The sequence below is a fragment of the Sapajus apella genome, unplaced genomic scaffold (assembly GCF_009761245.1).
Source record: "Sapajus apella isolate SASKATOON/1434 unplaced genomic scaffold, GSC_monkey_1.0 scaffold6, whole genome shotgun sequence".
In the NCBI taxonomy this organism is placed as follows: Eukaryota; Metazoa; Chordata; class Mammalia; order Primates; family Cebidae; genus Sapajus; species Sapajus apella.
Window position 1 is genome coordinate 78,233,808 of NW_022436946.1, and position 15,396 is coordinate 78,249,203.

Here is a 15,396-nt window from a genome sequence, read left to right on the forward strand (position 1 = left end):
AATATCTGATTCCCTTAGTAACATTGTACTTCTGATCATTTCACAAAATTTACTATTGAATATGTCATAGAGCAAAATGACTTTCAATCTTCGTGTTACATAGGCATTATTTTGTGCACCTGCTCTAATAATGACAATTACATGGCAGAATCAAACATGAAGGAAAGCCTTCTTTATTTATTGCACATTAAAGTTGCAGGATCACATAGTGCAATAGGAGCAGAAATAAATTAATCCTCCATTCCTTAAAATGAAATAATACATCCATGTTTATTACAAGTGCCAGGAAATTTGAATGCATTCATGGTCATTGTCATCTAAAGTCATTTTTAAAAGGCAGAGTATATGTTCGTTTAATCAAATGTGGGTGCATGTATTGAAAAGATAAAGAAAATATGCAGATTAATTATTTGTTGTATAGATTATAAATTTCTTTTATTCCAGCTGTTTTAACCTTGCCACTAAAATCTCTTGCCATTATGAATTATCATGGAATTTAAAACAAATGTTAATATCCTTAAAACATACCGTAGATGAGAAGTCATATAATGCATTGTAACTCTAAGATACATTTCAGTATATTTTATAGATCTGACATACAATAAATTGGCTAATATTTATCAATTTTTATTAATTTTTCCGAGTTCTTTTCTACTGGTTTTAGCTTCTATACAAGGAGCAATGTTCTGTGAACAAGTTGTTACAAGATTGTAAACTCGGTGAGAGCAGGCCCTGTATTTTATTATTACTGTGAAGGCTCCAACGTCTGGCACATTTTTTATTATAATAGCAGGAGCTCAATAAATAGGTGTTGATGGATGAATGAATGAAGAACAAATAAATATTTAGATGTTAAGTAAGAGATGTATACTTATGATTAAAGGGAATGGACAGGGAAATGCATCCTTAAAAGGTATAGGCTCTAACAAAAGTGACTAAATACTTAATCTTTAAAACAGAATTTAAAGTTGATTTAATAATTTTTAAAATAATTATTCAAATAGGATTGTACTTCTGATATAGAATTTTTTTTTTAGTGGGCAAGGTATTTTTCCTAAAACCAATATATGAAATTTCTTCCTATGCCAGCACTCTTAAATATGATAGAACTGGTAAATCAAAGAAGTGAAAAGACAAGTTAAGAAATGTGTATATGAATGTGCATAAATCAGAGTCACCAACAATTAAGCCACATGCATTTTTTTCAAGGCATTTTTGTGTCACTTTAAAGTATAGACAGAACAGATAAATGAGAACACCTTCTGTTGCAGGTAAGAAAACTTAAGTATAGAGAGTCTAAGTGGCTTAGCCAAATTCACCCTCTAACCAAAGAAGAGTCTGGATTAACTCAGAGATCTTTCTACTTTCTGAGTCCTCTTAATTGTGTTACCTTGGGCACATCATTTTACCTATGTGTGGTTCTCAGCTGTAAAATGATGATAGAGATATTAGGCTGGCATTTTTAAATGAAGTTTTAAAAGTAAAATATTACAAGTGGAAGTACCGTGATCAAAAGGCACAGACATATAATACTGAATTGCTCATATAACATAGCAATTTTTATTTTAGTGCAGCCTTCAAAATGAATACTAGTTAAGAGTAGTCAACAGACCTACTGGGTTCAGATCCCAGTTTGGCCACAAGGTATGTGGCATTGGGCAATAATTTAACCTCTCTAAGCTTCAGTTTTTTCATCTGTAAAATGCTAATACTAATCTCTAACATGAAAAGTAATTGTAAGGATCAAGTATGATAACATATCTAAAACACTCTTCTCAGTGTCTGGTACATGTAAGCACATAATAAATACTGGCTATTGGTATAATCACTTGTATGTTTAGTTTGACTGAAGTAGTCTTTAGAATCAGATATTGTTCAATTATTTTGAATTTTCATACAATGATACTGAAAGTAAAAGTACACCAAGAAATGTGTTTTAAAGAGCAATAATAAATGGCCTGTTCCTCCTCAAAAATCTTTTCCAAAAATAAAGGTAGGGAGCTACAGAAAAATTTCTGCTGGGGATGTATCAAAAGACAAGAGAAGCAAGAGTTCAACAGGGATTTGGGAAAGGGAATGCTAAAGAAGGCTAGAGCACAGCTAGAAAATAGACTTTCCTGCTTCACAGTTTTGCTAGAGCTTAAAGGTACAAAGACTAGCAGTTCCAGATCTTTCCAAAGTTCACACCAGCCTGCCAACATAAATTCAAAAGCAGACTAGAAGACTGATAGTCTTTCTTATTTCTTAATCAGCATTTTAATATAGTCTTTGATAGACTTTTACAGAAATATGTATTTGTACAGAATATAGAAAAATGAGATGGACACATTTTTAAGTCAATTTTGAACAAAACCTCGTTTTCTTCCCATCAGTATTTGCTTTTTCTTACCGACTCTCCTTTATCCCCTTTCTGCCCAGGTGAACCCGGAGCTCCTGGTAATCCTGCTTCTCCCTGAGCAAAAATGCATAGCTGTGTTAGCAGACATTCTGTCACATTGATCTAAAGCCAAGTGGTTTATAAATATGAAGCTGACAATAGCAAGATAAGGCTTTGTTCTCTAAGCTGATGCTTAGAGTGAGGAATAGTGAGCCATGTGAACAAGGAAAAAAGGGCATGCCAATGGAATTCCAATGACATGCCTATTTTCCCTTGTTTACATGGCTCACTATTCCTCACTCTTCCAAACACTATTTAGCATCATCTCCTCTAGACCTTCCATGAGCTGGAACACATGCTGCTTCTCTATGCGCCCCCCCCCCCACCTTGAACCTTGTCTTTTTCAGGGAAGTTACTATGTAATTTTGGCTACTAAAAAAGTGAAAATTTCCCTTAAACTTTCATTCCAACCCCATCCAGGTTCAGCTAAGAGTTGAAGTAGTGGTGGATGAGTAAGTCGAGGACATGTACTAGGTCACAGTGCTAGGGCACACTCTGCTCTAGGAACTGGAGCAAGTTCTCCTTTCCTCAGGTATAGGCATTGGCGAAAGCCACCAAGACACCACTCAGCCTTGTAGCACAGGCTATATGACTGCCATTAACATCCATAAAGGAAGTTCATAAAAGCCCATGTCCCGGCCTTCTTGACCAGGGGATCATATTGGTGCAGATGAAACAAATTATTTGAGTAATAACAGAGCACCTCCTTACGTTCCCCTAACAACTTGTGGTGGATGGAAACAGATGGTTGAAAATCTGGGGATGCTGGAAAAATACAGTCTACATGGAAAAAGAAATACAATGTAAAGTATTTTTGTGTATGTTTTTGAAGAGCAGGCAGTGTTTTCCTAACTGTGAATTCCCAGAACTTCAGCCTATTCTTGGCACATATTAAGTGCTAAGTACTTGCCTGTTGTACAGGTGGTTCCTCCCTTCACCTTTCTATTCATTCTAGTTCATGCCCTGGAAGGAGAACTATCCAGATAACAATCCAGGAAGCCCTATCTTCAATGCCTTTTTTTTTTTTACACACCCCAGCAACTGAGGTATTTGCTTCAACAAACACTGAAGGCCAAGATACATTCTGTGAACAGAGACTCCATTCAAGGAGCTGGGCTCATAGTCTGGAGGGGTTTTCGATGTGCCCAGATTAAAACCAGCATACCTTGTTTGGAATGCACTGGCACTGGTCTTTATGTTCCTGCTTTGCTGGCAGATATGCAGACATTTTGCTGGCATGAGCAGTTACTGATGATGATGCAATACTTCCAAAACCATCCTGTTCTAGGCACTAAAATCCAAAAAGAGGGTTTAGGAAATGGGATCAATTCCAAACATTCTGATGTTCCAAACACTGGCTCCCACTAAACTAGGGATTGCTGAAGTTGCTTGCAAGAACTGCTTTCCTATTAACCAAAAGTTGACACCAGTGTGAGAATGTTTATTACACTTTTGCTGTTTCTGCCTGAGCCCATGTGTTTTCTTATACTGACAACACACAAGAAAAATATTTAAAATGATAGTCTTGGTAAGGAATTTTAAAGTTACATTAGGTAACTTTTTGGTAAGTACAGAAATTTCATACATTTATAATAATTGTATTGTTGCAATAAAATAATTTGTACAAACAATATGTGAATACATCTTTTGGGAACAAAAATTAAACTTTAAGCACATAACTTGAACCTATAAAATATGCTTTCCTTCAACAAGATGATTACTAAAGCATCTAAAGTAGAAAATAAATTCTTTTTACACTCTTAGACAACATTTATTAAATCAAAGTATACTTTATTCTAGTCTACTGTTCTTTAAATATATTAAAAATGTCTTCACTGCAACAGACAAGTAGTGGATTTTATACTTATCCAGTGAGCTCAGAGCATGCTGGACAACATGAAGTGAAATTTGATTACGAAGCAAGGAACTATTTGTTTTTCAAAAAAAATTAATCCAAATGGAGAAGCTGAAGAGGATAAACACATTATTTTTTCTCAATATCATGTACCAGACCCCTCACCATAGCTTTCAAATCTGAATTTGCAATTTCATGAAGTGAAAGCACTAGGAGAAAGTTAATATGTTACTTTGTAAACCACAAATTAAAAATGTGAGGTAAAATATTCTCAGGATACAAAACTAAAATATTGTCCGTGGTTATCTACAGTGGTTGAGATCATGGTTGATATGTATTTTCTTTTATGGATTTGGCTATATTTTCCGATATACATAGATAACTTTTGTAACAAAAATTCATTTTGATGATCCGTGCAGCAAACCACCATGGCCCACATTTACCTATGTAACCTGCACATCCTGCAAATGTACCCCTGAGCTTAAAATAAAAGTTGGAAATAAGAAATTTAAAAAAGAAAACTTGGTAGTAACTGAATTATTTGATAATTACAATAAAAAATGCAACAAAACTAGTACCCAGAAATACTGCAAGTAGTTTACTGTATCTGGCAGTAGTTCTTTCAAATCTACTCTCTCCATAATTCATGATTAGTTATTTATCCCAAAAAGTTTCCAAATCCAAAATTCTAAAAACTACTGGACATTTGAATGGAACAAGTTTATCACCAAAACAGTTCATTCATCTCATGTGATTTCATATGATTTCTCAGGCAGTTCTTACCTCATGGCTTCCCAGTCAGATAACAAATACCTACCTAGAATTCACATTTTTGCTCTGGGTAACTGAGTCACTATATTATATTGAGGATTTAAACAACTTTAAAAGTATGTCTTAGCCTTCACCATAAACCTATCCACACTCCAGTGCCTAGAGGCAACACCAAACACAAGTAAGGACTCTTCTCCTCATAAAACCTCTGTTTTTGATTTAACACATATTCAGTATTAGCCCTTAAAAATTTAACCACATTTGTCATTTATTTTCAACAACTGTTACTGATTTCATCCTTCTCTTAATATTTGTTCTTCATTCTTTTTATGTCTATAGTCATGAAACTTCACTACTTTAGAAACTGAAAATCTAACAGAAACAAGAAAGCATGTTTATAGGTGATCTTCCAAAAATGTTGCCTTGGAAATGCTTCATAAAATATTGACAACCAGAAAACACGTATGATTTGAAATTCCAGGATAAAATTAGATAGTTAAGCAACTACATTAAAAATTTCTAAGTTCAAAACATTTTGCAACGAAAAAAGAAAATAAATACAATTGGTATCAGAAGTACAGCAGAAGCATTTAAATGGCTTTTATATAATTATTTATCTCTCCAACTGTACATTCCTATTTATAAAATGTAGTATATTTCTATTTTTTGTTAGTCATTAAATGAATGGTGATATCCCCTCCAAATAATTGTCAGCAAAAAATACAGTCTTTTGTTATTTTTTCCATAGTTGGAGATAAATTCCCACCTTATTTTCTATTCTTTGAAAACTAACTCCCAAATAATCTTTTCAAAACATGATTTAAAAATCTTTTGTTCATAATGTGTGAGATCATGTTCTGCTTTGAATTACCAACCAACCATTGGTAATTCATCACCTATACTTCTTAAATAATTTCTTCATAAATCAGTGGAAAGTGTCTACTATATTAATATAATGATAAAGGGCAGTGATTACCAGCCAAGTATATATATTCTGACATATCAAAAGATCATTATATTACTCTTTCAATCAGAGAAAGTTATTATTTTTAAAACTTTTGCATCAAAAACGCATAATTTTAAAAAACTTTTGGAGATTTAACACCTTCAAGACTTAAATGTGTAGCTCCAGGAAGTCTAGGTATTTAAGCCTGTAGACTGGCACTCTAAATTATCTTTTCAGATATTTATAGAAAGATATTTGGCTGGCTTGCATTTTACTTGGAATGAGATACATGAAATGGATTGGATATATGCTTTATAAAGCCAAGTTACAAAAGCAAAACATATAATATTTGAAAGACTTAGCTACGCTCTAAGTCACTTGGTCATATTCTCATTCCACTCCCCAAAGTGAGCTACAAAAGTTAAAAATATTTTTGAATTATAAATTATTGATAAAATTTTTGTGTAATTTTCTATGCCAAGTATAGAACTTTTAGGAAATCTAAGATCCAAAGAAAAGGCATTTTCACCTTTTACTTTCACTTTTCATATGCTCTTTCTGTACTTTTTTTAGAACTAGTCCCTTTTGAATATCTTTCTGTCCCATTTATCTCTTTTAGTAGTTAATAAGTCAACAAATGAAACAATGATTGTCTACTTTCTCCAAATGAAGCATTAGGAATAAAAAAATTTATAAAGGTAAAACTTCCCTTATTGAGTCTAAATTGTACTTAAATAAATTTAAAAACAAATATAATTATGCCTAGTAATATAAGATAGCACACGTGACCATTACAATGAGATATATAGAAATTATTGAATTTAGTGTTCTCCTTGTAATTAAAGATTGATATAAGAAAGTAACAGTTGGACAGTTAGGTAGGGAATATTTAGAATGAGAGATGAGGAACTGGATTTATATTTTATTTCCAATGGGAGCCACTTAAGGCCTTGAAAGAGAAGAAGAGAGGGCAGGGAATGTGCCTTATTCATATTTGTTAGCCCTGCTCCTTAGCACAGTGTCTAGAAGATCGGTGTTTTGAATAAATTGTTTGCTGGAAGAGAGTGAATGAATATACAAAGCAGTGACTCAGTGCTGCAAAGTACAGGGGCAGGACATGGGGAAGGCAGTTGATGCAATAATGATTGACAGCCCAGACATGAGGTAAAGGTGGACTTTGGAAGTAATAGGAAAATGGAAGAAGAAGATGAAAAGTCTATGTCAAAGGAAAGCTAGCCAGGATGGGTGACAGGATAGAAAAGGAAAATTAGTGAGAATAAAGTATGATCATAGATTTAAAACTTCTGTAACTGGAAAATAATGGTGCTGCTATCAGAACATAGTTTAGGAAGAAAGGCGTAAATTCTTTTTTAGTTATACTGAGTTAAAAGTGAGGATGTATTATCCTAGAAATTAAGGGTGAAATGCTGGGATTAAAACTGTGAAAAGTAACCATGAAAAAGCACTATGAAGGCTTTCTTACTTGGAACAAATTATTCACCTGGTTTCAACAGAACACACTCAGTGCTACGCTACATTTGTACCCTACAAACTATGCACTAAAAGATAATTGGCGTTCTTCATTCTTCATATGCAAAGAAAATTAACTTACCTTAGTATCTGACGTTTCACAACATGTTTCTTGAGCTATGAAGTTTGCACTACAGTAGATTTTAAGTTGGTGAAGTTCAATCTATTAAAAAATTAATAATAAGAAACATCATTAGTTTTTTGAGAATCACATTCAGGAAGTTAAGAACTACAGTAATTTAATCGGAAAGAAAAAGAAAAGTAATGTAAATGAATTACTGGTAGATATTTTAATGTTTTTACTAAATGTAGGATTCATTGTTTCATGAACTACTTGAGAGACATAGAGTTGGATGTCGAGATGGATCTATAGATAAAGGAAATCATGTAATGAAAGCAATTGCAAACCTAGATTAGCTGTTTCAAACAATAAAATAGAAGCATTTAATTAAAGAAAGCTATTGTTTTACACTACAATAATGTATGCACAAAATGAGGCCATTTAAAGTAAAAAAAAAAAAAAAAACTGGATAAAAGTTTAGATTAAAGATATGAGCACATGATGTGAAAGGCTTTATCTGTATTTCCAGGTTCCTATTTGAGGCACTGAAATAGGTGTTTACTTACCAACAAGAAAAAAATGTTTTCATTTATATTTCATGAATTCTGCCTAAAATCTATTGATTTTATATTATATTCATATAATCCAAGCAAGGCTAACAACCTTTTTATAAAAATAATTGATTCTTTCTATTTGCTTAGAAGATTTCCGTTTTTTGACATTTGGACATGAAACTAAAGTAGTTCAAGGACAGTATAATCATGCTTTTAAATGCAAGATCAAATCACCACCTAAGAAAAAGTGTATAGTACTGACTATTGATAAAATATCAATATAATAAATTCTTAAATAGGCTGTTTGAATTCTTCAAGCACTGAAATGTTGTATTAAATAATGCATTACTTTGAGACCAATAAGCACTTTATATAGAAAGACCCAACTATAATCTTATAATAATTAATCCTAGGATAATAGAAAGCAGGCATTTGTGAGCAGTGGTGAATCTCCAACTTTAAAAGCAAAAAAGGAGGAAAAAAGCTATAACTTTTACTTTACACCTCAAATGAACAAAATCAATTCAGTTCATAGAATACATTAAGAACTCCAGACATCTTATAGATTCATAAACAGCCTAAGATTTGCAGACAATGGAAAATCATGAGACTAAATGAAATGTAGTGATTTATGTTCTATAAATTTTTGCAAGGTTATTAAGGTTAATTTTTATTTATAAAGTTTAAATACACTGTCTTACATAGTATAATGAAATACCAGCAGTAACATATGAATTATGTAGAATGAAGAATGAGGACTCCAATTAATTTTATTCTTAACTAAAACTTATTTATCATCACTGTTATCAAAATAATAAATATTGAAATCCTATTACGTACCATCCATTGTATCAAGCCCTGGATATGAATTGTTTTACTTAACTAAAGATAGATGATCAATTTTCAAAGGATTACAACTTAATTGAGTTCCATGACATTGGAACCACAGTCAGAATAGTTTATGCTTTCTTTATTCATTCATTACTTTGGAATGCTTCACTGATACAGTGCTTTAGAAGGAGAATGTTTAGGCCTAAGTCTGTACTGATGCTTGTCAAAATGCTTAGTTGACTTAAAAAAATCTTCCTATCAGTTTTGTCACTTTCTCACAAAAACATACAGGTGGGATATGTGAGATAAAAGTCAATCATGAGAATGTTTTTTCCAATAACACACAGCCCAAATAAATGCATTTTCATACCACAACAGATCTTATGAATCACAGGGTTTGTGCAGAGATTATGAAAAATTAATCCATTCAAAGTTTTAGTAGAACCAAGAATCTTTTACAAAAATATGTAAAATTCTACTTGTTTAACTCAAATAGAGACTATCTCCAAAAATAGCTGCAGCATTGTGACATGTCTTCAAGCTTATTCTCAAGTGAATCAAGAATCCACATTAAATTATGAAACCACTGAAATACCATGGCTTTCACTTATGTCCTTTTTACAAGGATTCACTTGATATTCTTTAGCCTCAAATTGTGGTATCAATTATTTCCTTGGGTGAGAAGTTAATGAGACATAGGACATAGAGCACTCAATCTTCTTAGGTTGAGGTCTAAGACTGGATCCCATTCTTGCAAAAACTCTAGGAAATAAACTATAAACTGTTTATACATAACACACTAAGAAAATGTACAGCCATCAAATTTAGATATATCTAACTTTTTTTAAGATTATAGGCCTTGTTCTCTAGGGAAATCAATAATAAATCTATATCATGTTAGCTTCAAGTTTAATATTTAAAGGAACTTTATATCCAAAAGGGTTTTACTAGGCAATTTTTCTCTTTCAAATGACCTACTAATACATTTAGTGACTATTTCAGTACAATAGAACCCTGAAACACTGTTATAAGCTTATAAAAAATACTTTGCAATATAAAATAATTGCTATTGCAAGGATGAATGGTCTATTGTTCTTGAATGAAAATAGCAGATAATCTGGAACCATTTAATTTAAACTTCAGTTTTTTCCAGTCCTTTCTATTTAAAACATATGAGCTTAGAGCAAGATTATATTTTGTATTACATTTTCAATTTTCACCAAAATTTACTTTTAACAATCTAATTTTTTTAAGGTACGACCTAATTATTTTAAATTCACAGGCTGAAGAAAATGGGTATAAAATAGAGTGAAAATAATATATGTGAAAATATAGTTGGAAATAACATAGCTGTTCTTCACACATCTGATGGCAAATTAATTAAATTAATAAAATCGATGATAAGGGAATCTATTACACAGTAATAAAAGGAGGATGCTTTTAATAAGATTTTTTTTTTACTTAGAAATGTTAGTTCTTTCACAACTAACATCACAACTTACATCCACAGGCTTGCCATCTGAAGCTCGCGCAGCAATAACTGTCCGTCCATGGAAATCCACAGTATCCTTTTCATCAGTCTGCCTGCTTGCAATTAAATTACAATCCATATAGAGTGAAATGATCCTGGATTGTATACTAATGCCAAGTTTATGCCATTGACGATCAAACAAAGGACGAAGTTCTCGATTTTTAAAAATGTAGTTCAACACATCTCCCTCCGTGGCTTGAAACATAAATTCCACCGCTTTCTTTCCACCATCAACTACTACAGAAATCTGCAAAAATGTAAAGTAACTTTAAATGTTTTAAATATCAATGTTCAAACTTATTAAAGCTCACAAAGAAAAGCTCATGATGCATGCTAGTGTAACTGAGGCACTTAGTAAAATATTTTAGATGACATTTGTTTCCACAAGGTTTGTTAAAACAAAAGAACAACAAATACTGCTACAAAAATGGTTTAGAAATGGGGCATTCTGGTGAATGTAATATGCTCCTTCCTAAGAGAACATCTAAGAGTGTGTGTGTGTGTGTGTGTGTGTGTGTGTGTGTGTGTAGTTATTTTAAATGTTTATATAAATCATTTATGTTTATATATACATAATTTATATATATTAGCATAGATATAATTTTATAAGAATATATAAATCATTGGTCTGTATTAGTAACACAGGAATTTAAGGTTCCCAATTTAAGAATACTAAGAATATGATCATTTCCCTAAGTAGGGAAACTAAGATCAATTTTATCACCATAGATACTTTGCAAGGTACAGAGAAAACATATTTTATAGAGGACATATTCTTTTGGTTCATCTACTCATCAAAAAATTATAGCGGTATTAACAGATTAAAAGATCAGTGAAGATTTAAAACATTTCAAAGGATCTGTGTAGAAGTAAGTACAAATGTATGGTGCGAATAAGTAATTCCAAGGTTCTTCTCCCTGGAGTACCAGCATTCCCTCTTTTCAGACCAAATGCCATCTCTTCCACATGCTCTCCTAGATCCCTGCTCTCTCTATCCCACAATTCCAGTGAGCTGTCCTTTCTATGCTCCCATTGTCCCCACCTAACACTAAGCTTAACTCTACCAATGTACTTGTTCCACTGTATTATAATTATGCTGCATTATGTTGTTCTCCTAGATGTCATCTCCTTACACCTTATGCTCCCCGATAATACAAGCTCTGTTTTTTAGATCTCTTTTCCTTGTCATTATCTAGCACATAGCATGTGTTCTATAAATTTTTATTGATGGGATAAATATTTAAGTCTCAATCTTTGTTCACCAAGAGTTGTCTGATGAAACAATGAACTGCTTTAAAAATAATATATAACATTAGAGATGACAGAAGGTGAAGAATGTGTTAGAAGGAATTAGTCAATGAATCAGTTGTAAAGAGAATGCAGTTTGACATATTTAGAAAAAATATGGATGGACCTAGAAGCAAATAAAAACAAAAACTAACACTGTGTCATCCACTATGCTCTCATATTTTGGATCTCAGCAAGACCATCCTAAGTACGAGAATATTTGCATTTCCTTTTCGATGATCCCTCTAAAAGATAGAACATTTGGATATCAGATTTACTCGTAGATTTGTGCACACAATTCAAAAAATTCACCTGGCTTAATCACACAAGGAAAACTAATAAGCACAACTCTAATGGTATTTCACCTGTGGAATATTCTGCTGGTTTAAAACCTGCCACAGAAACCATCGTTCCTTTTTGGTGTTTCTTCGTACTCGAAATATGGTGGATACAGAGTACTCCTCAGGAAGGCCTTTGGGAAATATCTTACTGTGGGAGGAAAACAAAGAACTTTTGAGGGGAAACTGAAGATGGCAAGAAAAGAAAATCTAGGTAAAAAGTCCTGTGTAACAAAACATCTCAGTCATATTTTTCTCAGTGAATTTATAATTTATTATGCACTTTTCTCTTTCTCTCCTTTCAAAAAAAATCTTCTGGTATAGTGTTATTAAAGCTTGGAGTGTATAAAAATGAGAGAAGAGATTACAGTATTAAGTTGTTTCCTTATTCAACAAGATATTCAACAGAAGAAAATCTCAGAATTCACTGCAGTCTGACAAACAGTAGAGATTTATCAAGGAAATAAAATAGTATCACTTGATTTTGTTGGTAGAGAGAGGTACAGAAAATTTTAAAGAACACTGGTAATAAGTAAATGAATATTTTCCAAACACATTTCATCATATTAAATTCTTGCAAATGAGTTCCTAATACTGATTTCCTAGTCCCAACTGAAGACCATGCTAACTATAACATGGATATTTTAGCTTTATTTTTCAGTTTGCTCTTTTATAGCTATTAACTTTTTCTTGCTTTGTACTACTGTCATACAAATCACATCTTTACATTTTATATTCCCAGCAATGTAAATTTCTAATGATTGCTTTAGGTATGTATATATTTATACAACTGTATTTTAAATCTGATAAGAAAATAAAAGAAACACAAACTATATTTATTCTGGCTTTGATATTTATCTATGTAATTAACTTTTCCAGTGCTTTTTATTTAATTGTTTGGATTTGAGTTACTGTCTAGTTTCCTTTCATTCAGCTTAAAGGAATTTCTTTACTATTTGTTGTAGGGCAGTTGTGCTAGTCTCAAATTCTGGCTTTTTTAAATCCTTAATTTCACCTTCAGTTTTGAAGGATAGTTTTGTTGGATATAGAATTCTTGATTTACAGTCTTTCCATTCAAAATGTTGACTATGTCATCCCACTGCCTTCTGGTCTCCTCCATGGTTTCTGATGAGAAGTCAGCTTACTCATATTGAGAACTTCTTGTATATGGTCAACTACTTCTCTCTTGCTACTGTAAAAATTCTCTCTGTCCTTGACTTTTGGCAGTTTATCAAGTGACCAAGTGTGGATCTCTTTGAGTTTGTCCTTCTTAGAGTCTGTTGAGGTTCTTGGATATATAATGATTTTTACCAAATTTGAGAAATTTGTATTTCTTATTTCTTCAGATAGTCTTTCTTTACTCTCTCTCCACTCCTAGAATTCCTATTATGCATGCTTGCTGGTATCACACAGGTCTTGAGGCTTTGTTTATTTTTCTTCATTATTTCTCTCCTGTTATGCAGACTAATTGAACTATCTTCAAGTTCCTGAATTTTTTCTTCTCCCACCTAAGATCAGTTCTTGAGCCCCTTCTGTAAATTTTTCATTTCTGTTTTATACTTTTTTACTCAAAAATTTGATTTGCTGCTTCTTAATAATTTCTATTTATTGATATTCTCTATTTGGTAGACACCATTCTCAAACTTTTCTTTAGTTCATTACAGTTTCCTTTAGTTATTTAAATATATTTAAAATAACAGAAAAAGTTATTGTTAAGTAAGTTCAATGTCCAGTTTTCCTCAGAAACAGTTTCTATTGGTCACTCTTTTATCTGTGTATAGTTTTGCATACCTTTTTTTGCATATATTGTAATTGCTAATTGAAAAGTAGACATTTAAAATAATGTAATATGGTAACACTGAAAATGAGACTCTACCAGTCAATGGTTTGCTGTTGGTGCTGTTTGTTGTCATTATTGCTGCTGCTTTTTATTTGCTTAGTCACTTTCTTGAACAAATTCTGTAAAGTCTGTATTCATTGTTATGTGTGATTATTGCAGTCTCTGCTCCTTTAGCTTAGTAGTCAACTAATGATTGAACAGTGAAAAGCTTTTGACCTAAAAGCATCCCAGCCTCTGCTCAAGGCCTATGTGTGTATGTTGGAGAATATCTTAAATGTTCAGGTTGGCAGCTTATAATTCACCTTAGCCTTCAACTCCACTTGTTCAGAGCTTTGAAGTTGGCCAGAAATAAGAGTTTAAGGGCTTTTCAGGCCTTTCTTGAATTTGCACACAGCCCTGTACATAGAAATACATGTCTGCTTTCCTACAAATAGGTTGGAGCTTTCTAATACTCTATATGGATGTCTTCTTCCCCAGTTTTTTGTTTAAAACGTTTTTTTGATCAGCGTCTTCTTTATTGCAATTATAACTGCTGCCTCAGGCAGCTGCAAGATTAAACAATTACCACTGATTATTTTCAATTAATATCCAGAGGAAAAGGCTATTGTTATAAGCTCTGACCCGGTCAAATAAAGACCATGTGTTGGGGTTTTTAGGGAACTACCAGGCAGGTAAAATAACAGCAATTCTCTGAAAATTGGGCTTTTAACGAACTTCACACTCTTTCTTCCCTCTCCAGCAGCTGCTAAGTTGCTAGTTTTCACTCTAATTCTGAAGCTACTGGTTTTCAAGCCTACCATGTGTTGGGGAGAGAGGGATTTGAATAGGACAAGTTAAAATGCCACAAAGCCTGCTAGTCTTACTGAGATTCAATGTTTTTCTTGAATAAACACTCAGATTGTGAAAATCCCTTAAAAATTTTTGAATATATTGATTTCGACAATTTTTGCCTGTGTTCTTACTGCTTTTCTTGAGGAGTAGATTTTCTGAAATCCTTCAGAAATAACAAATTGTTATTTTAAGCCACTAAGTTTTGCAGTGGTGTCTTACAAAGCAAAAGATAATAAAAACATTTTTTCTCTTCATTTTCTACTTAGTATAATAGTCATGCAGTCGCCAGTCCTTCTGTTATTAAGACTGAAAGCTCTTTGAAAGCAAGGACAGCATTTAACATATCTTTGTATCACCCACAAAGCCTAAGTGCAGTCCCAACAGGCATTCTATTTGTTGAATGAGTGAGTGATCCAGCAAATGAGACAGAGACATGCTTAATTTTGAAATGATACTTTAAGGTTTAATAAACAAAACTAAATAGAGGTTGGGTGTGGTGGCTCACACTTGTAATCCCAGCACTTTGGGAGGCTGAGGCAGGCAGATCAATTGAGGTCAGTAGTTCGAGACCTGCCTGACCAACA

At 32.7% G+C, this 15,396-nt stretch overlaps 1 protein-coding gene across 3 annotated transcripts in view; it reads right to left on the reverse strand.

Annotated features, from left to right (window-relative positions):
- Positions 1 to 15,396, reverse strand: part of COL19A1 (collagen type XIX alpha 1 chain) — a 340,055-nt gene that overhangs the window by 262,538 nt on the left and 62,121 nt on the right. For all 3 annotated transcript variants that reach the window (XM_032275604.1, XM_032275605.1, XM_032275606.1), the window contains exons 5-9: positions 12,169 to 12,292; positions 10,488 to 10,763; positions 7,622 to 7,702; positions 3,603 to 3,728; positions 2,390 to 2,452 (exon numbers count right to left, since the gene is read on the reverse strand). In XM_032275604.1, coding sequence (XP_032131495.1) covers positions 2,390 to 2,452; positions 3,603 to 3,728; positions 7,622 to 7,702; positions 10,488 to 10,763; positions 12,169 to 12,292 — 670 coding nt within the window. The remainder of the gene's footprint in view (positions 1 to 2,389; positions 2,453 to 3,602; positions 3,729 to 7,621; positions 7,703 to 10,487; positions 10,764 to 12,168; positions 12,293 to 15,396) is intronic.